This window comes from Scyliorhinus canicula, unplaced genomic scaffold (genome assembly GCF_902713615.1).
Source record: "Scyliorhinus canicula unplaced genomic scaffold, sScyCan1.1, whole genome shotgun sequence".
Classification (NCBI taxonomy): domain Eukaryota; kingdom Metazoa; phylum Chordata; class Chondrichthyes; order Carcharhiniformes; family Scyliorhinidae; genus Scyliorhinus; species Scyliorhinus canicula.
Genome location: NW_024055447.1, coordinates 965592 through 989933, shown reverse-complemented (window position 1 = coordinate 989933; position 24342 = coordinate 965592). Strand labels below are relative to the sequence as shown.

Sequence of the window (24342 nt, the reverse complement as noted above, 5' to 3'; positions counted from 1 at the left end):
GAAGAGAAAGAGAAAATGCTGGGAAATCTCAGCAGGTCTGGCAGCATCTGTAGAAAGTCCAATGTATCTTTGTCAATGTCAAAGAGTCATTGGACACTAAATGTTTGCTCTTTTCTATCCCTACAGTGCAGAAGAAGGCCATTCGGCCCATCGAGTCTGCACCGATCCACTTTAGCCCTCACATCCACCCTATCCCCGTAACCCAATAACCCCTAACCTTTTTGGTCACTTAGGGCAATTTATCATGGCCAATCCACCTAACCTGCACATCTTTGGACTGTGGGAGGAAACCGGAACACCTGGAGGAAACCCACGCAGACACGGGGAGAACGTGCAGATTCTGCAGTGACCCAGTGGAACCTGGGACCCTGTCGCTGTGAAGCCACAGTGCTAATCACTTGTGCCACTGTGCTGCCCATATCTGCCTACAGATGCTGTCAGAGCTCTTGAGATTTTCCAGCATTTTCTCTTTCATTTCAGATTCCAGCATCCGCAGTAATTCGCTTTTATTCAGATTTGTACTGTTGGAGTGGAGAGAGGAAGGTGGAGGGGGGGGGGGGGGGGGGCTGCTGGGGAGTGGAACATTTGGGCTGGATAGAGGGCCGGCGATAGGTGAATATTGACAAAGATGTTTTAGATGGAAAGACAAAGTGAATGCAAATGCTGGTGATCAAGGCTAAAAAGGCTACTAATAGTGGCACATTCTGATATTAGAATGTGTTAATGGCAGAACAAATGTAAGCAGCATGTCAAAGGACAGTAGGAACAGGGAGCAGATTGCTCAGGAGCTGTGGGTGGGGGGATGGGCAATGTTGAGGGAAAACAGATCAGTGGAAGGTGGTGAAGGGGGAGGAGGGATTTCAGTCTGAAGCTGTTGAGCAGACTGTAAAATCCGCAAGGCTGTACCGTGTCTAATCGGAGGATGAGGGGCTGTTCCTCGGCGTTGTGCTGAGCTACATGGGAACATTGCAGCAGGCCAAGATCGGCCATGTGGACATGAGAGCAGGACAGTGAGTTGAAATAGCAAGCGACAGGAGAGTCTGCCACCAGCTTGTCGATGGAGCGAAGGTGTTTTGCAAAGCAGTCACAGTCGGCATTTAGTCTCTGCAATGCAGAGTAGATGGCATTGGGATCAGCAAATGCAACAGGCCAGATTGAAGGATGTTTATAGTAATGTGTACTCAAAAGGACAGACACAAACGATACTGTAACTGACTTAGAGGAAATGCCAGAGACTTAACTGAACCAACTTTTGGAAACACAAAGAGGTCAAATATAATTAACATATCATTCTTAAATCTCTGACCTGTGAAGATATTTGATTGTGTTTAAAAGCTGACTGTGGTCAATCTCACAATGAACACAAGGGAATTCATATTACCCAGTGACTCGATTTATTCTCTTTGTCAGTGATGTTTGTAATTCACTGTTGTATATTTCAGAATCTAGATTTCAAATCAGGACATAAATATCGAATGATATTAAGTTTGGAGTAATGAAACGTTTTGAAATGAATTTAGAGTACCCAATTAAGGGGCCAATCTACCTGCCCTGAACATTTTTTGGGTTGCGGGGGTGAAACCCACACAAACACGGGGAGAATGTGCAAACTCCACATGGACAGTGACCCAGAGCCGGGATCGAACCTGGGACCTCGACGCAGTGAGGCAGCAGTGCTAAGGGCAGCATGGTAGCATAGTGGTTAGCACAAATGCTTCACAGCTCCAGGGTCCCAGATTCGAATCCCGGCTTGGGTCACTGTCTGTGTGGAGTCTACACTTTCTCCCCGTGTGTGTGTGGGTTTCCTCTGGGTGCTCCGGTTTCCTCCCACAGTCCAAAGATGTGCAGGTTAGGTGAATTGGCCATGATAAATTGCCCTCAGGGTCCAAATTGTGTTAGGTGGGGTTACTGGGTTATGGGGATAGGGTGGAGGTATGGGCTTCGGTAGGGTGCTCTTTCCAAGAGCTGGTGCAGACTCGATGGGCCGAATGGCCTCCTGTAAATTCTATGAAATTAACCACTACGCCACATGCTGCCCTGATTAATGGAGCAGTACATGATTGAACAGAAAGTATTGCTGAACAAATGCTTTTACATTTTGAATTGCAGACTAAGTTCTGAATCTTAAATTGAGACATTTGCTGGGGTTTGATCCTGGCTCTGGGTCACTGTCCGTGTGGAGTTTGCACATTCTCCCTGTGCCTGCGTGGGTGTCGCCCCCACTACCCAAAGATGTGCAGATTAGATGGATTGGCCATGCTAATTTGGTCCCTTAATTGGAAAAAAGTAATTCGGTATTCCTAAATTTATTTTTATAAAGTGGGACATCTGTCTTATTTAGTGTGAGGAAAGTTTGCACAAACTAATTTTGAAACTGAATATCACCGGAATGTTCAGGACGCAATGAGAAGAAAAAAGATGTTCCCATTTTGACACAGTTCACATATTAGCAGTTTGTTCATGCACAACAGAATTTAATGGGTTTACAGATGCAGATGAACAAATTTAATCACCATTTCAAACATGTCTAAATGTACAATAAAAGCAACTTACTGTGGATGCTGGAATCTGAATCAGAAACACAAATACTGGACCCTCTCAGCAGGGCTGGCAGCCTCTGTGGAGAGAGATGGCAGCTGCCGTTCCGAGTCTGGGTGACTCTGTCAAAGCTGGAGAACTGGAAATCGGGTCAGATTTATACTGTGGGGAGGGGGAGGGGAACATTGGGGCTGGATAGGGGGCCAGCGATAGGGGGAGGATGACTAAGGATGCCTTGGAAGGAAAGACAAAGGGAATGCAAAAGGCGGTGATCAAGGCTAAGAAAGGTGCTGATGGCGCATTAAGAGATGAGAATGTGTTAATGGCAGAACAAAGGTAAGCAGGGAGCCAAAGGACAGGAGGAACAGGGAGCAGATTGCTCAGCTGGGGGGAAGGGGGGAGGGGGGGCAATGGTGAGGGGAATGTCCCTTATTCGGAACATTATTGACCTTACTCGTCTAATTTGCAGACGAGTTGTATCCTTGCTATTTGTTGTTCAATAGTTAAGCGAATGCATTACCTTACACCCGCAAAGTTCAACTGATACCCTGCCCCTGCAAAATACTCTGTGATGGAGACTGGCAGGAATCGCAGTCAGAGTTCACACGTGTTCATTCTGAATGGTTTTCTAATATGCTGTGATATTTGATGATTCTAATGTCGGATCGATTTCTCCGCCACTTGTCTAAGTTTTCAGTTGAATAGCACTCTGACAATAGAAGGGTCTTCAGTGCAATAAGGATGCACAGTTTACTATTCTCGGTCAGTGCGGTAAGCGCTGTTCCCTGTTTCTGTGGTGTAGCGATTATCATGTTTGCTTTACACACATTAAGGCTCTCGGTTTAAACCCGCACAGAAACATTATCAACCCCCATTCATTTCCGTGTGTGGAAAAGTTACATGATTGACATTTTCTTTATCCATTTACACCCATCCTGAATTGCCCTTGAATTGAGTCGCTGAGTGAATCTGCCGTGTGGAACCCCGATCCCCAGAGCTTCAGCCTGGTTCTCTGCTTTACTGATCCAGAGCCAGTTACACTATTCAACCACCAGCCACTCCCCCAGTGAATCCACTGTCCAATATTACCTGGTCCAGAGCCAGTTACACTATTCACCCACCAGCCACTCCCCCAGTGAATCCACTGTCCAATATTACCTGGTCCAGAGCCAGTTACACTATTCACCCACCAGCCACTCCCCCAGTGAATCCACTGTCCAATATTACCTGGTCCAGAGCCAGTTACACTATTCACCCACCAGCCACTCCCCCAGTGAATCCACTGTCCAATATTACCTGGTCCAGAGACAGTTACACTATTCACCCACCAGCCACTCCCCCAGTGAATCCACTGTCCAATATTACCTGGTCCAGAGCCAGTTACACTATTCCCCCACCAGCCACTCCCCCAGTGAATCCACTGTCCAATATTACCTGGTCCAGAGACAGTTACACTATTCACCCACCAGCCACTCCCCCAGTGAATCCACTGTCCAATATTACCTGGTCCAGAGCCAGTTACACTATTCACCCACCAGCCACTCCCCCAGTGAATCCACTGTCCAATATTACCTGGTCCAGAGCCAGTTACACTATTCACCCACCAGCCACTCCCCCAGTGAATCCACTGTCCAATATTACCTGGTCCAGAGCCAGTTACACTATTCACCCGCCAGCCATTCCCCCAGTGAATCCACTGTCCAATATTACCTGGTCCAGAGCCAGTTACACTATTCCCCCACCAGCCACTCCCCCAGTGAATCCACTGTCCAATATTACCTGGTCCAGAGCCAGTTACACTATTCCCCCCCAGCCACTCCCCCAGTGAATCCACTGTCCAATATTACCTGGTCCGGAGCCAGTTACACTATTCACCCACCAGCCACTCCCCCAGTGAATCCACTATCCAATATTACCTGAATATAATAACTTTCAAGCATGTGTCATTCGCTCTGACATGTACCTCAAAATGCATTCAGGATTAGCTGAAAATTGCCGGCACACTGAGCAGGAACACAGATGCTCCTATTTTGACTCGGCACAAATATGAACAGTTTGTTCAATGTCGACAAATGCAGGTCGGAGGCTGGGAATCCTGCAGCGAGTAACTCACCTCCTAACGCCACAAAACCTGTCCACCATCTACACTCACAAGTCAGGAGTGTGAGGGAATACTCTCCACTTGCCTGGATGGCTGCAGGAACTCACCAAAGTCATCTCAGACAGCACCTTCCAAACCCAACACCCCGACACCCTGAAAGTTTCCTTTCCCGCCACTCCCTATCCCGACCATTTTCACAGTAACTTCATTGCATTGTTAATGTAAGACTACTTGTGACAATAATTAAGATTATTACTTGGAAATATAAATGGTTGTGCCTTCACTGTCACTGGGACATAATCCTGGAACTCCCTCCCTAACAGCACTGTAGGTGTACCTACACCAATGGACTGCAGCGGTTCAGGAAGCAGCTCACCACCACCTTCTCAAGGGCAAAGAGTTCTGGGCAATAAACCCTGGCCTCGCCAGCGATATTCACATCCTCGAATTAATAAAATGAAACTGACAGAGAGCTGCCTGAATCCACCATCATGGGGTCACCTGGATTAGTGAATGTCCACTCAGCCTTAAATGTCTCCATTTTCTCGGGAATGTATTGATTCCCTGATTGACACTGATTGAGGCAACAGATACTTTCATTGCCACCCACAGCCAATCAGAAATCTGCGGAAAATGCTGGGAAATCTCAGGCAGTCAGGCAGCTTTTGTGGACACGGGAAAAAAATCATCTTTCACCTCCTTGACCTTCCATTAAAACCGGGACAGGTTAGAAATGTAGGACGTCTTAACCAAGTGAACTCCCGGAAGGAGGAAACAGAACAACAGGAAAGGGCTCTAATAGGGGGCAAGTCAGGAGAGATTAAATGAGAAAAGGCCTTGGCTTCCCTGGCCACAGGGTGAAGTTAGCATCAAATCAGAGAATAATGACGCCACAGAATGAGGCCATTCGGGCCGCCATGTCTGTGCCAGCTCTCTGTTGGCGCAATGGAAGAAACAAAGAAACAAAAGATGTGCCTGGAGGAGCTATCGATGGCAGATTGATCAACAATTGCCGCCCGGTCCCGGACATAAAGAACAAGTGGAAACAAGATTCAAACCCAAATCTGCGATGTAAGGACACACAAAATGGGTGCAGCATTTACAGTGTGAAACTGCTGAACACACACTGAGTGTGAAAGCTGTATTGAGCCCAGTGGAAAGATGCGCTGCTGTTCCTCGAGTGTCTGTTGAGCATCTTTCGAACTCTGCACATGTGCTGTATCATTCTAGAAAACAGAATATTCAGTTTCACTGAAGCTTATTTCGTCTGTTTGCATGATGGCAATGTGGAATTCGAAACACAAACAGACCAGCCATGGTCTCAGTGAATAGCAGAACAGGCTGAAGGGACCGAATGGCCGACTTCTGCTTCTATCTCATCTGTTTGTATGTGCTACCATGTGTATATCATGCTATTAAACAAACCAGTTAGTATCACAGAATCAAATGTCGTCTGTTTGCATGATGGGAATGTGGAATTCGAAACACAAACAGAGCAGCCAGCTTATTGAACAGTAAGAAGTCTTTCAACACTAGGTTAAAGTCCAACAGGTTTGTTTCAAATCACTAGCTTTCGGAGAACTGCTCCTTCATCGAGTGAATGAAGAGGTGGGTTCCATAACCACATATATCGACAGTCAGTGATGCAAGGTGATACAATGAATGCGAGTCTTTGTATCATTGACTGTGTCTATATATCTGGTGGTACAACCCACCTCTTTACACACCTGAGGAAGGAGCTGTGCTCCGAAAGCTCGTGTTTGAAACAAACCTGTTGGACTTTAAACTGGTGTTGTAAGGCTTCTTACTGTGTTCACCCCAGTCCAACGCCGGCATCTCCACATCTTATTGAATGGTAGAACAGCCTGAAGGGGCCGAATGGCCAACTTCTGCTTCTAGTTCACCTGCTCGTATGTTTGAAAACAGAGAGGAACCATTGACTGAGACAGCAACTTAAGGTGAATATTATGGCGGGTATTTGATGAGGAAACATGTGGTCATGTCGCCCTCTGGTGGACATGATCGGAACTTTACAGCATTCGGACATTTGATGAAAACAGAAAATGAGAGTATCAGTTCCAGGGGAATAAATGCAGCAGGGGAAACAGAGCCTGCAGTTTGTCCAGAATTTCCAAACTTACATTCATTCACTTGTTGTTTTATGTCCTGGTCAGTGTTACTCCAGCCTGGCCATTCACCAACTGCATTTCCCCACAAACAGACGCTGGACACGATCCCACAACTGGCAGCTCATTCTTTCTGTTTTTCGGGGATGACCTCCCAGGCTGGGAACAGCATTGGTGTATTTTACATTGTCACCAAATTCAACCCCGACTCCGATCCAATCCGCCCGGGGGGGGGGGCGGGATCCTGAGAGAATTCCCCCCAGAGTTGTGAAGCACTTTGGGATAAATAGTCTGTGTGACATATTGAACCAATTTGTAACAGTTTCACTTCGCTGTGGGCCAGTGGCGCAATGGATCAGGAGATTCTAGGTTCGACTCCTGGCTGGCTCGTTGCAAATTTTTCCACATCAGTTTGCAAAGTCTATGAAAAAAATTCTTATTTATTAATTTTAACCCAATTTATGAGCCTTTTTGACAAATTCCAGTATATTCTAAAGAGAATATCCCCGTAACCCAGTCATTTCGCATGGCCAATCCACCCAGCCAGCTTTGCCCTTTGAGCCATTGAATTTCTGACGTGTAACTGCTGATGGTGAGGACGCTGGAAAGTGGGGGAGGGGGTGAATTACTCTTCGCAGTATTCCCAGCCGGTCTTTTAGTGTTAATCAATTTATTATATTAACAGAGAGAGTCCCGGCCTCTGACCTGCATTTATCACCATTGAACGAACAGTTAATATTTTTGACGAGTCAAAACAGGAGCATCTATGTTCCTGCTCAGTGTGCCGGCAATTTTCAGCACTTCTGCTTCTCCTGAATGCATTTTCCGGCATATATGAGAGCAAATGACATTTGCTTTGTAAAATATTATATTCAGGTAATAATCGAGAGCGGATTCACTGGGGCTGATAGTTGGTGTTGAGTTGTGTTATTGTCACTAAACTGGCAATGCAGAGAATCAGGCTGAAGCTCTGGGAACCGGGGTTCCACACGGCAGATTAACTCAGTTCAAGGGTTATTCGGGATGTGTGACAATAAAAATGTCAATTATGCAACTTTTCCCAAACACTTAAACGAATGGGATTTGACAATATTTTTACGCGGTTTCCAATCCAGGGTTTTTTAAAAGTGTAAAGTAAACATGACAACCACCACACCACATAAATAAAACACCGTGTTTAACCCTCTGACCGAGATCAGGAAACCTGCATTCTTGTTGCACTGAACAACCTTCTTTTGAGGGAGTTCAATTCGGCTGAAAACTTAGACAAACGGCAGATAAATTTATTTAACATTATTATTAGAACCAGAAAATGTCGCAGCTCATTAGAAAACCATTCACACTTAACACGTGTGAACTCTCTGATCGATTCCTTCCAGTCCCCATAATGGTGGATTTTGTAGGATATCATTTGAAACGGGTCATGGATTCTCTTAATGGGTAAACAGAAAACAGCAAGAATACAATTCATCGCCAAATGAGGAATGTCCATAATGTTTCTGCCCAGATTGATCCGGGACCTTTCGCATGTGAGGCGAACGTTATAACCACTACACTACAGAAACCGCTAGCTGACGTTCACTCCAGCTGATGTTCATTGTGTAGAAAGCGGACACTGTTCTGTCACTCAGTCACACTTTGGGACCTTTGTTTTTTAGAATTCGGCTGTTCTCATTAGGAATGCTGCAGAGATACTAATAAATCAATGTAACCATAAAATGGCAAAACGCAATAAGTGGCACTTCGATCACCTCGACCAGCTTCTCAAAAGAACAATCTTCTGATTAGTCTCAATGTTTTTCTCTCTTTCAATTACCTTGAGTTTTCTCCATTACAGCTGATCGTCCAATTCGCTTTTAAAAAAGGAATGTCTGTCGAATCCGTGCCCAGTTTGACTTAATGATCAACGTTTCACTGGACCAGAAGATGTGGACACAAAATGTGTTCTGTGTCTGAGACATTCTGACGCCTTCACCCCGTTCGCGTTGAAGAAAGAGGGACGCCACAGGATCTGTACCGAGCCTCGTTTTTCTCATCTCCCCGAGTGGCTTTTCCTATTTCGCTATCAGGAAGACAGATTTTTAAAAAATGGATTATATTAAAATCTCTGCCATTTCCTCCAATTCAGTCACAGAATCGCTTGTGTCTGTCTTTATGCTCATGTTTCAGACGGTGATTAAACCTGCATCTGTAAACCAATTACATTCTGTTGTGGACTGAACGGACCGCTAATATGTGAACTTTGTCAAAATGCGAACATATTTTCCATCTCATTGCACCATGACAATTCAGCATTTCTGATTTGTTGAATGCATTTTGAGGCCGGGGTAAAAGTAAATAGAATTGGCTGCAGCACCCGAGATTCCCATAACTTCCAGCAACAAACTTAAATCTTTCTAACTTGTCTCACGTTTAATGTGAAAGATTTGATAATGTTTCTGTCCAGTTTTCAATCAGCAAATGTGACGACGTGTCCTCGTCATTGTTACTTCACAACAGATTTGAAATGGAGGTGCCAATTGGATTTGATCTTTCCTTGTGCAAGATGTGAACAATTCTGTTGGTCAAATCCCGTTAGTGAATGGGAAAGGCGGCAGTGAGCAGATCCGCACAGAACCTCCTTTCCGCGTCTCTCTTTCTGCTTTACCTCCACAGGAAGGACCGAGAACAAGTGATTTGTAACCATCTCTGCCATTTCCTCTGCTTCAATTACCATATTGCTGAGATCTGTCTTTATGGGCAACATTACTGTCAGCATGAAATCAGACATTGCTGGATAGATTAGCTGGTCTGCCAACATCTGTGGAGAGAAACTGAGTTTACCAGTACATCATTTAAATGATCCTTCACAGCAGTATAGGAGGGTAGGGTAGGAATGGACAGAAGTATATAGTTGAAAAGGGGCACAGGAGGTGGGGCAGAATAGAAGACCAGTAGAATAGAAAAGAACAGAATAGAATACATACCTACAATGCATAATGAGGCCATTCAGCCCATCGAGTCTGCACCGATCTTCTGAAAGAGCACCCGAACCAGGCTCCCGCCCTATCACTGAAACCCTGTAACCCAAACTAACCTGCACATGTTTGGACACTAAGGGCCAATTTAGCACGGCCAATCCACCTACAGATATGGAATCCCGACAGTGCAGATGGAGGCCATTCGGCTCACCACGTCTGCACTGATCCTCTGAAAGAGCTCCCACTCCCTACCTAGGCCCACTAAGAGGCAATTTAGCACAGCCAATCCACCAGAGCCGGACATCTTTGGACTGTGGGAGGAAACCGGAGCACCACGAGGAAAACCATGCAGGCAAGGGGAGAATGTGCAAACTCCCAAGGTCGAATTGAACCCGGGTCCCAGGTGCTGTGAGGCAATAGTGCTAACCACTCTGCCGCATGGACAAATTTGTCAAGGAAATAATAGAGGGGTCTTTAAGGAATGAAGAGTATTAACGGTGGAAAAGTGGTGAGACAGCCGAATATGAAATGGAAGCACTGAACAGTGAAGAGCAGATGGGGGAGGCTGTAAAGGCAGATGGGGGAGGCTGTAAAGGCAGATGGGGGAGGCTCTAAAGGCAGATGGGGGAGGCTGAAAAGGCAGATGGGAGAGGCTGTAAAGCGTCTAACAGGAAGATGAGGTGTTGTTCTTCCAGTTTACATTGGGCATCACTGGAACTTTGCAACTGGCTGGACATGTGTTTTTATTTCAGATTTCAGCAGCCGGGTATCTGGTGCTGTGAAGCAGCAGTGCTAGCCACTATGCCCCCGTGCCTCCCATTTAGTATCATTCAGATACTGCGCATGCACTTGAAAATGAAAATCGCTTATTGTCACGAGTATGCTTCAATGAAGTTACTGTGAAAAGCCACTTTGGTTGCTGTATAAATTAATTTAATAATGTGACATCTTGGCATGTGGCTCCAATCGAAATCGGATCACAAAGCAACAATTTCGATTGATCAATGTTGCCTCTCAATGGTTGGATACATACCCAGCATTCTCCGCGTGGAAGACTGTGTCCTATTCAACCCACAGGAGCTTCTCAGGCAGGCGCACCACCAAGCTGTAAGTGGAGAATGCGCAGTGCGGTCTCTGACTGGAGCATGCGCACTGCGGTCTCTGACTGGGGCATGCGCAGTGCGGTACGTGCCTGGACTTGGGCGGCGAGGGGAAAAAATGATCGGGTGAACTGAGCCACGGGGCCGCGAGGTGGAGGGAAGAGACAGCGGAGTGGTTGGGAGGGGGGCTTTATAAACACAGCATGAATGCCTCAAACCCCGAATAAGAAGCTACTGATCCTGTGTTTGCAAAGGACGTTGTTGGGCTGCTCTGCGTCACAGGCCCAGAATAACAGCAGCCATTTTGCAGCAGGGCGCATGTGCAGTGCTTCCTGTCCTGTCAGCAGGAGGAGAGAATGTTGTGACTAGGGGATGGATTCTAGAAACTCCTTTTACAGGGGTTGGAAGGGGAGGATTTACACACAGCAAACTCAAACCAAGACAATTTTTATGTAGCCTCAATCTATATCTTAGAATAGCAGTTGAAGGTCTTTGTAATTTTCTTTTACAGGAAGTTAAAAGTGGAGGATTGATCAATGGGAAACTTAAATCAAGCATCACATTGTGATCTGACAGTCAGCGATACATCAGAACCTGAATATCAGCAGCATCTGAGTGTGCAAGGTAAAATGTTTGATTGTTCTGTCTGTGTGAGAAGATTCTAGGTCCCAGAGTGACTGGAATTACCCCGAGTTTCACAAACCCTGGTTCAACCACACCTTGAAAGCTCAGCAGTGGGCAACAAACCTTAGAATAGAATGGCCTCAGAGGGAGTGTGGAGCACCGATTTCCCAGAGTGATCATAAGATAATCGAATCCCTACAGTTCAGCCCATCAAGTCTGCACCAACCCTTCAAATGTGCACTCCACCCATTTATGCTTCCTCCATCCACCCACCTTGTACCCATAACTCAGAACTTAACCTGCACATCCTTGGACATTAAGGGGCAATTTAGCATAGCCAATCCACTAACCTGCACATCTTTGGACGGTGGGAGGAAACCGGAGCACCCAGAGGAAACCCACGCAGACACGGGAGAATGTACAAACACCACACAGAAACCGGAATTGAACCCGGGTCCCTGACGCTGTGAGGCAGCAGTGCTAACTACTGTACCGCTGCTGAATCCCAAAGTTAAATTATACGGTGAGATTATAGTCAGAGAGTCAGTGTGGCACAGCGGAGGCGATTTGGCCCAGTGAGTTGATACTAGCTCTCTCTCTCTCTCTTTCGAGCAGTCCAGTCAGTCCAATTCCCCTGTTTCATCCCTCTATCCTCGCAGGTTTATTTCCATTAAATATTTATCCAATTTCCTTTTGAAAATATTCACCGTGTCCATTTCTGCCCTTCCCTCAGCTGTAACTTTAGGGTCATTACCACTGACTATAAAATCGTTCCCCTTCACATCTCCCAGATCGTTTACCCAAAACCTGAATGTGTCCCAAGTCCTCGTACAATCAGTGAATGGAAACAGATTTTCTTTGTCTATTTTACCGAAACCCATCAGAATCTTCTACACCTGAATCAAATCTCCTCAACCTCCCTTGCTGGAACCATTCTGTAAAATCTCTTATGCATCTTCTCAAGAACCTTCACATTCTTCCTGAAGAGTGGTGCCCAGAAATGGACGCAATACTCGAATTGTGGCCTAATCAGAGCTTTATAGAACTTTACAGCGCAGTACGGGCGGTAAAGCAGTAAAACTTCTACTTTGTGCTCATTAATACCATTTATCAGCTCAAGAGACAATTTAATAAAAGCAAAATACTGCAGGTTCTTGAAATCTGAGATAAAAACAGAAAATTCTGGATTAGCTCAGCAGATCTGACAGCATCTGTGAAGAAAGAATCAGAGTTAATTTTCGGATCTAAATGATCCTTCTGCAGAACTGCTTTGCTAACTGCTCTGAATATATCCTGTCACTTCAGAGAGAAAAGCACTTAGACACCCCAGTCCCCTGTACAATCTTTAGCACTATGCCATTAATTATATCTCCCCCCTCCCTAACCCCTTTGCCCTGATTATCAGGGTTGTAATCCTTGGAATTTAGGAGATTAAAAAGGAATTGATCAAAGTTTTCAGGACATTAATTGGAACTGACGAGGTAGATATAGAGGAATTATTTCCACTGGTTGGGGAATCTCGGACGAGCAGACACATTCTAAACATAGAATCCGGTTCTGGCACCTTTTCAGGGAGAGAGTTCCAGATGCTGAAACTTCTGTTGCTGCAGAAACTGCTGAACTCACTGCTGAGTTCTGAAGGTTGTAAAGTGTTGAATGGAAAGATGAGCTGCTGTTCCCCGAGCTCCCTTTGAGCTTCATTGGAATAGTTCAGGAGGCCAAGGGCAGAGAGGTCAGAATGGGAGTGGGACAGAAAATTAAATATGAAGCAATCGTCCAGCGTGCAATTAATGCAGCCAAATCCTTGATAAAAGCCGCACAGTATATCATCCTTCTTCTTGTGAAGTGATGAATCATTTCCACTTCCACCACCCTCCAGGGCTGTGAGATCCAGGTTATCACTCTGTGTAAAAAAAGGTCTTCTTCATATTCCGTGCTGCATCTCAGGCACCATCAGCTAATGTGAACAGCTTTTCTTTATCGACCTGATCTATGCCTGTATTAATTTTGTGCACCTCCATCAATCTTCCCTCAATCTCATTTGCTGTGTGTAGAACCAGCCCAGTTTCTCCAGCCTAACCTTGCCGCTAACTTCCCTCATGGAACCGTCCTGAATCTCCTCAGCACTCTGTCAGGATCCTCATATCCTTCATAAGGACCGGTGACCAAAGCTGGATGGAATGTTGTGATCTAACCAGGACTTTATAATTTCTTGTTCTTGTGCTCAACGCCTCGATTTATGCGGCTCAAGGCCCAGTCTGATAGTTTATTAACTAACCACTATTCTAAGAAATAGGTCCCACGAATGCTTTAGTCATGACCCGTACCGATAAAGCGTAAATGATGACACAAGCTTTAAAATAGTTCCTGTAATATTTGCCCTGAATATCAAGACACCTTCCCCCAATTTCTGGAAAGGGATGGTTAATAAAGCCAGTTACTCACAGTCTGCACAAACTTTGAATGTGACTGCAGACCCACTTGTAAAACTGAACAAATAAATCCCAGAATTTATTCTGACTCTTTTCTGTTTCCCAGCTCCAGTAATCACTGACTGGGAAGGGACCAGAATCTCAGGAGGCTTCACACTGCTGTCTTCTCGTGTGGAAGTGATCTCCTATCAGATTAATATGCTTATGCTGTGAGTATTAAATACAATGTCTGAACCTCTGATTCTGCTCCCTGTCCACCATCCCCCTCATCCATGGATCTTCCCTTATACCAACTGGGGAAAAGGTTTGCCTGTTCACTGATTGAGCTCGATGGCGGTGGGATTACCCAGAATTCCCAATGGGTCAGAAAGTCCTCTATCGGTGACTAAAGGAACCCAGGGCTAGGACGCAGGGCCGTGCTGTGTTCTGAGCATGCTCAGTGCAGCTGGTGCAGACAGACTGAAGGGGATCAGGCAGCTCAGGGAGGAGATTGTGAGCACAGGGGAGGAACTGGAGCCGGGGGAGGGCCACAGTTAGATGAGCCCAGAGCATTGTGGGACTGGCGATTACCACGAGGGAGTGAGGGAGCACAGGGGTGATGGCGAACAAGACCTGGTGTGAGTGAGGGCAGGAGCAGCTGAGCTTTGGATGACCTCCAATTCCTGTGAAGTTGCATCTGGGAGATCGACAAGACCCACATGAGAATAGTCCAGTTTAGAAGAAACAAAGGAATGGATGAGTTTCAGCAGCACATGAACTAAGACAGGGACATAACTGGACAATGTTACTGAGTGGAAATAGGCGGTTACAGTGATGTGTGGACAGAAACACAGCTTGGGGTGAAATATGACCGAGATTGTGAAGAGTCTGATTCAGTCTCAGATAGTTCCCAGGGAGAGAGATGGAGTCGGCGGTGAGTGAGTGGAGTTTGTAACCGGCAATGAGAGATGGAGTCGGCGGTGAGCGAGCGGAGTTTGTAACCGGCAATGAGAGATGGAGTCGGCGGTGAGGGAGCGGAGTTTGTAACCGGCAATGAGAGATGGAGTCGGCGGTGAGCGAGCGGAGTTTGTAACCGGGAATGAAGACAATGGCTTTGTCCATCCAGTAGTGTCTGTCAGATAAGTCAGGATGGTGTGTGAGTTGGAGGGAACTTGGAAATGATGGTGTTCACATATTCCTGCTATCCTGCTCCTTTGAGATGGTGGAGGTCGATAGTTCGGGAGAGTCTGTCAAAGTTCTGCTCGTGTTGAAGATATATTAAATACTTATTTCATTCATTCAGCCTCTACTACTCCCTTTCTCTCTCCTTCTCGCAGAGTGTCAGAGTCTAGTGTAGACCCAGACCAGTTGGCAGGTTCCATTCCCTGAAGGACGTGACTGAACCATTTGGGTTTTACAACAATCCAGCAATTTTCATAGTCACTTTTTCCCAGAGCCGGCCCCACAAATGACCAGATTCATTCAGCTCAATTTCACAATCTGCCTTTGTGTTTTTGTGGGTTCTCGCTCACTCCCTATTTTCTGTTTTAAATCCGTTTCACAGGATGTTCGAAGGGGAGAATTTGCAGTCGGGAAATTTCATCAGATCAGGATCAGCTCCAGTTGCTCCATTGACCGTAACCTGTATATCAGCGGATTGTGAACATGGAAGGAAAAAGCATCGCTCACAGTGAGGAGAAACCGTACACATGTTGTGTGTGTGGACGAGGATTCAGCCAAACATCAGGCCTGTCGAGACACAAGCGGAGTCACTCTGGGGAGAAGCCGTGGAAATGTGGGGACTGTGGGAAGGGGATTCATTTCTCCATCAGAGCTGGAAACACATCGACGCAGTCACACTGGGGAGAAACCGTTCTCCTGCTCCAAGTGTAGGAAGAGTTTTACTATTTCAGCCAACCTGCTGAGACACCAGAGAGTTCACACTGATGAGAGACCATTTCAATGCTCAGACTGCGGGAAATGCTATAAAAGTTCCCAGGAACTGATGCTCCATCAACGTATTCACACCGACGAGAGACCGTTTAGGTGCTCTCACTGTGGGACTGGCTTCAGGCGATCGTCCCAACTCACTGTGCACCACAGGATTCACACCGGGGAGAGGCCGTTTATCTGCTCCAAGTGTGGAAGGGGATTCACTCAGTCATCTGACCTGCTGACGCACAAGAGAATTCACACTGGGGAGAAACCCTTCACCTGCTCCGAGTGTGGGAAGGGATTCACTCAGTTGTCACAGCTGTTGACACACCAGCGAATTCACACTGGGGAGAAGCCTTTCACCTGCTCCGAGTGTGGAATGGGATTCACTACCTCATCCACCCTGCTGAGACACCACCGAGTTCACACAGACAAGAGACCTTTTAAATGTTCAGAATGTGGGAAGGGCTTTAAAAGTTCCTGGGAACTGATGTATCATCAACGTGTTCACACTGACGAGAAGCCATTCAGATGCTCTGGCTGTGGGACTGGATTCAGACGATCATCACAACTCACCGACCACCGCCGAATTCACACTGGCGCAAGACCTTTCACCTGCTCCAAGTGTGGGAAGGGATTCACTCAGTCATCCAACCTGCTGACCCACCAGCGAGTTCACACTGGGGAGAGGCCGTTCACCTGCTCTCAGTGTGGGAACGCTTTCACAACCTCATCCAGCCTGCTGAGACATCAGCGAGTTCATAAATAACCACAGTGATTGGAATTTTTCGTTAATCACACCCAGGACTGAACCGTGTTCATTGGGGTCTGGTTCTGCTGATGGTAATAAACTGCAGCCCATTTACAGGGGCTAATATTCTGGCTAAAAGTCAAATAAATTAGATTTATGTTAAATACGAAGTGTGTTGAAACTTTTTAATATCTCTGACACAAGCTAGTTCCTTTTGAAATACTCTCGCTCTCCCCTGTCTCTTCCATCCTCACCTCCAACAAGAAGTGTGAGGAGCTTGTGAAGCTTCTTTGTGACTGAGATTGAGTCAATCCGATCAGCTGCCTCTGCTGCTTCCCTCCCTTCCACCAGCCCACCGGACCAAACTGTCTCTAAATTTCATCCTTTCTCGAGCCCTGAACCCACATCTTTCTCCAGTTTCTCTCCCATCTCCCCTCATGCCCTCTCAGAGCTCATCTTGTCCATGAGACCCAGCTCCTGCTCCATCGACCCTATTCCCACAAAACTGATCACCAACTTCCCCATGTTCACTGACTTCGTTGAATCTTTTCTCTATCAGGTACTGACCCTCCCCTTCTGCTGTCATTCTACCCTTTGTCAAAAAGCAAACCCTTGACTCCACCATCCTTACAAATTACTGCCCCATCGCTAGCACCCCTCTCATCTCCCAAATCCCTGTCCATTTTCCCCAGAACGCAATGTTTGAATCCCTACAATCAGGTTTCAGCTCTGTCACCGAGCTGAAACAACTCTTATCAAAGTTACAAATGACATCCGCTGTGACTGTGACAAAGATAAACCTCCCCTCTGTCCTCGGCCTGTCTGCAGCCTTTGACAAGGACGGCCACACCATTCTGCTCCGTCACCTCTCCACTGTCACCCAGCTGGGTGGGGCTGCTCTCTCCTGGTTCCATTCTTCTCTGTCTAATCAGAGTCAGAGAATCACTTGTAATGTCTTCCCTTCCCAATCCCAGTTACCTCTGGTGTTCCCAAAGGATCCAGATTTGTCTCCTCTTCTTTCTCGTCCACATGTTCCCCACAATAACACCATCTGGACAGTGTCAGTTGTCACATTTACAGATAGCTCCCAGCTCCACCTCACCACCACCTCTCTCCATCTTTGTTAAATTCTGAGCCTGTTTGTCTGATATCCAGTGGTGGATGTGCAGAAATTTCCATGAATTAAATATTGGGAAAACCAAAGTCATTGTTTTAATTCCCGAGCTACCAGCTCCATTCCTCTCCATGGTAACGGTCTGACACTAACTCGACTTGATGTCAGGTTTGACCCTGAGATGTTTGACCCTGTCTCTTTTCTGTTTGTGTGTTTGTATCTGGTGATTTTTTCAGTCACAATTCTGATTTAAATCATTTGCCACAGACAACAAACATTCCTGCTTTCATAATGAAATTAAGTCATTCTGAAAGATCTCAAGATTTTGACTTGAATTTTCTGTCTGCAAATCCTCTCCCTCTAACTCCCAGTAAAAGGAGTTTACAGAGGTTTTCAGTGGAAATACAGGATAGAAATTCAGAACAGACCATTCTAGTTTCTATGGCGCATTCTCCCAAATCTCTGAATCTCAGTCCCACACACTCCCCTCCCTCTCTGCTCGTTCCAGATTCAGTCTCCAGTCTCCTCCTGATTCTTTTCCCCTCTCCAGATTCTCTCTCGTCCTGTCCTTAAACTGGTGACTCCGACTGTGGCTCAATCGCACTCCTTCACACGCATTCGAACAAATAACTCACTCGCTCAATGATCAGATCTCACTAAACTATGACACAAAGTGTGTGTGTGAGTTACATTTATACAGACTCACTCACTCATTCAATGATCAGATCTCACTGAACTATAACAACTTGTGTATACATCGATATTTTTAACACAATAAAATGTGGCAAGCAGTTTCACAAGAACATGAGGACACATTGAGTCAGATGACCAAAGTCTTGGTCAAAAAGTTTGGTTATAAGGGGAGTGTTAAAGGTGGAAAATGAAGTGGAAAAGTGGAGGAGTTTATGGACTAATGTCCCAGGTTCCATCCCGGCTCTGGGTCACTGTCTGTGTGGAGTCTGCACATCCTCCCCGTGTGTGCGTGGGTTTCCTCCGGGTGCTCCGGTTTCCTTCCACAGTCCAAAGATGTGCAGGTTAGGTAGATTGGCCATGATAAATTGCCCTTAGTGTCCAAAATTGCCCTTAGTGTCCAAAATTGCCCTTAGTGTTGGGTGCGGTTATTGGGATAGGGTGGAGGTGTTGACCTCGGGTAGGGTGCTCTTTCCAAGAGCTGGTGCAGACTTGATGGGCCGAATGGCCTCCTTCTGCACTGTAAATTCTATGAATTCTAATTCTATGTGCAGGGTAGGTGGATTGGCCACGCTAAATTTCCCCTTAATTGGAAAAATGAATTGGGGACGCTAAATTTAGTTTAAAAAAAAATTATGACATAAAGAGTTCGGACCAGTTGAGTCGTCTTGTGTACTCGATGGGGATTGACTTTAACAGATTTATAATCCTCTGGATCTCAGGGTCACAACAAGAATATGTTTCAGTTGAGATTTCAATAAATAAATATTGAAAAACTGAACAAGAATGGGGAAAGACGGCAGCTCAATCATTTCAAAGTGAGAAATGAATGGTCTCTGTTTCAGGTGGGACTCCTTCAGAATGAACACTTCCCACCAGCAGCACCAACCCCCCTCTTCCTCCCTGTTCACTGAACATTCCTTCACCCACTCATCCTCCCATTGCACAGCCACCCAATGGCCCCCAGCCTGGATTCACATTCAGCATGAACTCAGTGAAAGGCTGAGCTGGCCCCGGGATGTAAGAACGGACAAGAGCTGGAAGTGGTTCCAGTCAATACAGTTTGTGCATCAGTGTTAAGTAAAGAAACTTCATATCTTGTCAAACCCCCATTTCAGACACTTGGTGAATTACAATTTGGAGCCCAGACTCTTCCTGTTGCTTCTACTTGGTGCATCCCGTGTGGTTTCAGCAGAGGTAGAGACAGGCTCCTCACATTCCTCCTCTCACTGCCCAGAGGCTTGTGGTCTTCACCCTCTGGGTTTCAGAGCCCCTGAGGGTCCTGGGACAGACTGACCCATCTGTACCTGTACGGGGCAGATTCAGCTGGAGATGGGGCAGCGTGTTGGCAGATTTAGCTGGAGACGGGGCGGCGTGTTGGCAGATTCAGCTGGAGACGGGGCGGCGTGTCAGATACTGCCTGTGGGTTTGGGGGGGAATGGGTCTAAGGTGGGACCTCTTTGAGTGGAGTTCCCAGTTCCATGTCTCCTTCCTCCACCCTCCCTCTCCTGGACCAGCGTCACATCATTCCTCGCACTCTGCTGCTGACCAGCTTGGGGGAGATCAGTGACGTGTTGACAGTTTCTGTCATCCTGTTCATGGCAGCAGACATCTCCGGCACGGCCGTGTTCATGACCTGCACCGACCCATTTCAGAGCCGTGCTTGAAGCTCCATGGAGGCAGCCACTCTCTCCATGACAGACAGTCTCTGGAACCTCCTCCAGCCCTAAACCCTCCAAGCTCCCTCACTCCTCCAATTAGGGTAGAAGCTGGCATTGTGGTAATGTCACTGGATCAGTGATCCAGAGATCCAGGCTAATGATCTGAAGACACGGGATCAAATCCCAAATCCAATTAATAAACCAGGAATTCTAAAATTAGTCTCAGCGGCCGTGACAACTACTATAGATTGTTGGAAAAACCCACCTGGTTCACGAATGCCCTTTAGGGAGGGAAATCTGCCGTCCTTACCTGGTCTGGCCTACATGTGACTCAGACCCACAGCAATGTGGTTAACACTTGCACCGAGCTGGCCACTCAGCTGAAGGGAAATTAGGGATGGGTAACAAATCCCGGCCTTTCCAGTGACGTCCACATCCCATAAAACAATCAAAGAAAAGACTCTGACCCCCTTCAGCTCCCCCGACTTGCTTCACTCCACCATTGGCAGAGGCACCTTCACCTCCCGAGGTCCTCAGGGCTGGAAACCCCTCACTAAACCTGTCTCCTTACCTTTTCCACACAGCTTCTGTCCCTCTGTGAAGGGTCTCCAACATTTTAACCTGTTGATGGGTAAATACCAGTTGTTGTTGTCGCTGCCGCACATTGGAAAACTCAGGAATGTCACAAAAACACTTGGAAACTTCAGACCGAAGATTCTCAGCTGGAAATTTCACCTTCAGTCAGGAACAGATCACAGCTTTACACCAATCTCTGATTGGACAGCACATTTTGTAAATTTTAATCTAATGTTCATAAATGTCAGAAATTCATTGAATATGAACAGAATTAGCTCTCTGTGGCTCTCAGTAACAAAGCTTCCACAGCAGCTTGCTGGGTGACACACACAGGACAGGCCTGTTCTCTCTGGCACAAACCCTGAAATCAGATTCCATAACTGGAGAAGCTTGGATCTGATGACCCAAATATAAACCAACTATCTGAATAAAGGTTAAAATGGTTCGACAGGAAAATCACTTTGGATAGGAAAGATTTTCAAAGTGATCGGTGCTGGATTCAGACTAAAACCAAACACTCTGACTGGATCCAGAGGAAGGAGAACACAAGAGACTCCAGCCCCAGGGATCAGCTCCATCTGTCCGAGTGTCTGATCCGGGATCAGTAACCATTCCGAGGAGACCATCACCTCCAGCCCCGGAGATCAGGTCCATCTGTCCGAGTGTCTGGTCCGGGATCAGTAAACGTCACCTCCAGCCCTGGAGATCAGCATCCTGTTGATCCAGGATCAGTAATCCATTCTCACATGTTGTGGGTCACATCTATTTTCTGCCGATTTAGCTGATGTACCAAATCTAAACTGTTGTTTTTTTCATAAACTGCTTTAAAATCACCACTGACATTGACCCCCTTTTTGGGTGAACTCTGGCTACTGGACTAAAATCTTACAGTTTCCAGCATTCATCATTAATCTTGTTGCCTCTAAACACAGTTGTAAAGGAGCCTTCTGTCTGTATCTCGGAGCTCTGAATCATGGAAGAGAGCGACTGGGGCACGTTTCTTACACACCTCAGGATTAACCCACATATTCAGTACTGGATCTGATTGACAGCAGCAAAAACAGCCGAATCCAATCCCTGCAGATGCTCATGAAGTCGCTGGTGTTTCAGCACAAGCTGTAAGTCAGTGAATCCATTCCCACTCGGGACAGGCGAACAATCTCTCTCCCGTGTGAACTCGCTGCTTTTAAAGCTGTGCTCACAGGCAAAACATTTAAAAGGTTTTACATCAGAGTGAATTTGTTGGTGTTTCAGCAGGTTGTATGACTGTGTGAAGCCCTTCCCACACACCGAGCAAGTAAATGGTCTCTCCCCAGTGTGAATTCGTTGATGCATCACTAGACCATTGCTGCTTCTAAAGCTCTGCTCACAGTCAAAACATTTAAAAGGTTTCATATCAGAGTGAATTTGTTGGTGTTTCAGTAGGTGATAAGACTGAATAAATCCCTTCCCACACACAGAGCAAGTAAACGGTCTCTCCCCAGTGTGAATTCGCTGATGTACAGTAAGTTCAGATGATCGCCTGAAGCCAGTCCCGCAGTGAGAGCACCTGAATGGTCTCTCGTCAGTGTGAACACGTTGATGACAGGTCACTTCCCCGGAAGTTTTAAAGCACTTCCCACAGTCTGGACATTTAAAAGGTCTTTTATCAGTATGAACTCGCTGGTGTTTCTGCAGGTTTGATGTAGCAGTGAATCCCTTTCCACACAAGGAGCAGGTGAATGGCTTCTCCTCACTGTGAATGTGTTGGTGTCTCAACAGATACTTTTTGCTTTTAAATCTCTTCTCACATTCAGAACATTTGAAAGGTGTCTGTTCTGTGTGAACATACTGGTGTGTCAGCAGGCTGGATGACTGAGTGAATCCCTTCCCACAGGTGGAGCAGGTGAACGGCCTCTCCCCAGTGTGACTGCGTCGATGCATTTCCAGTTCAGAAGAGTAACTGAATCCCTTCCAACAGTCCCCACATTTCCACGGTTTCTCCATGGTGCCGGTGTCCTTGTGTCTCTCCAGGTTGAATGACAAGTTGAACTCTTGTCCAGACACACAACACATGGACGGTTTCTCCCCACTGTGAATGGTGTGATGGTTTTTCTGTCTATGTAACTGGTTAAAGCTCTTTCCACAGTCAGTTCATGGAACACTTTGTGTATGTGCGTCTCGGTGCTTTTCCAATCACACTGATGTTTAAAATCTTTTCCCACAAACTGAACAGACAAACGTGACTCCTTCCACATTCAAAGACTGTGATATTCAGGTTCGAAAGAATTGAGTGACTGTCAGATCTTGATGTTTGGTCTGAGTTTTCTGTCAGCCAATCTTCCGCTTCTAACCCCCTGTAAAAGGAGTTTACAAAAGCCATCACTGTCAGTCCAGGATAGAAATTCTGAACAGACAATTCTAGTTTCTCTGGAACATTTTTCCCTCTCTTGTTCCCCCAAAGCTGTAAATCCCCGTCCCACACACTCTCCCTCCTCCCTGGGCTGAAATCCAAACCCATCTCACCATCTCTTTCCTCCACTCCCAGTTTTCTCCCTCCCTCTCCTCTGCCTAGGTTCACTTCTCCAGCTCCTGTCTGCAGACTGACAATAAAACCAATGGGTCTTATTGGGGGTTTGGGGCCTCCACTCACCCGCCTGAATCCAGCTTCATACCTGCACTGCGCATGCTCCCGCTCACAATGGCTGGGGAGTGATTGACGGTGGCTGCTGGCCAATAGGAAGAGTGCAGTCCGGGTCTGGCTTGACCTGCCGCCATCTTGGAAAAGGACGGCGGGCGTTTTGTTCCTGGAGCGGAGCGCTGGGGCGGCCATCTTAGTATGGGAAGAGGGAGTTGGCGTGGCTTCCTGCCCGGTGACAGACCCCGGAGGAACCGCCGCCATCTTGGAAATGGAAGTCGGGTCTTTTCTTCGGGGATCGGAGCGCTGTGGCGGCCATCTTCGATAGGGAGAGATTGGGCGGGACTTCTTCCCCGGTGACAACACCCGGGTCACCCAGGCAACCCACGCCATCTTGTGGCGGGATTTTCTTTCCAGGTCTAAGTGAAAGACAATGAGTTGGAGCTGAGGTTGCAAAGTGTTCAGAGGAAGGTCTGAAATCAGATTTACAGCCAGATATCTGTAAGAACCACAAAGTTCACATTCATTATGTTTGTCAGATGGAACCACAATGCTGCAAACTCTCAGTTCTGAAGAAGAATCAGATTGCATTGGAAATGTTAACTCTCTCTTCACAGAAGCTGCCAAACCTGCTGAGGATTTCCACAACTTTCTGTTTTCACTTCACATTTCCAGCTTCCGCAGTGTTTTACTCAAATTATTATTATGTTTTTGAAATTTTGTTACATAACCTGTTCAGAGTAAAATAATTGGCATTATTTAAATGTCCAAATCAGTGAGATTTATTTGTTTAACTGAGACTGGGCTGTTCAGGAGCAATGTCAGAAATCACTTCATAGAAAATATCGTGAGACCTGGAATTCTATTCAGATTCTGTCAGTAGAAAGTTTAAAAACTGAGATTGATTGAAGTTTGTGAGATGAGAGTATTAAGGGTTATTAAATGAAGGGAGCTGGGTGGGCTGAACAGACACGTCAGACATCTGCACGCTGTAGCTTAATGTCTGTGGTAGGACTGATTATGGTTTTGTTTTAATAATAATCTTTATTGTCACAAGTAGTCTTACGTTTGCAGTGCAATGAAGTTACTGGGAAAAGCCCCTAGTCACCACATTTCGGTGCCTGTTCAGGTACACAGA

At 46.4% G+C, this 24342-nt stretch overlaps 2 protein-coding genes across 3 annotated transcripts; one reads left to right on the top strand and one right to left on the bottom strand.

Moving 5' to 3' along the window:
- Positions 1 to 8092: 8092 nt before the first annotated feature.
- LOC119959481 (zinc finger protein 239-like) lies at positions 8093 to 23035 on the bottom strand. Of its 2 annotated transcripts, none has more exons than XM_038787725.1 (2): positions 20583 to 23035; positions 8093 to 9565 (listed from the first exon to the last, which is right to left on the bottom strand). In XM_038787725.1, exon 1 carries the CDS (start codon positions 22640 to 22642, stop codon positions 21617 to 21619), a length of 1026 nt encoding a protein of 341 aa, XP_038643653.1. In that variant the 5' UTR covers positions 22643 to 23035; the 3' UTR covers positions 8093 to 9565; positions 20583 to 21616. The 2 variants fall into 2 exon arrangements, with proteins under 2 accessions (XP_038643653.1, XP_038643654.1); XM_038787726.1 differs by lacking the exon at positions 8093 to 9565 and having other exon boundaries at positions 19795 to 21216; positions 21279 to 23035.
- On the top strand, positions 15524 to 16710 carry LOC119959478 (zinc finger protein 239-like; the record flags this gene model as incomplete). Its single annotated transcript, XM_038787723.1, has 1 exon — positions 15524 to 16710. A coding segment is annotated over one exon (1041 nt), but the record flags the coding sequence as incomplete, so codon positions are not given.
- Positions 23036 to 24342: the final 1307 nt, after the last annotated feature.

Excerpts from the sequence above, each read along its gene's own strand:
- LOC119959481 (XM_038787725.1), bottom strand. The coding sequence starts at position 22,642 with ATGTGTTGTGTGTCTGGACAAGAGTTCAACTTGTCATTCAACCTGGAG.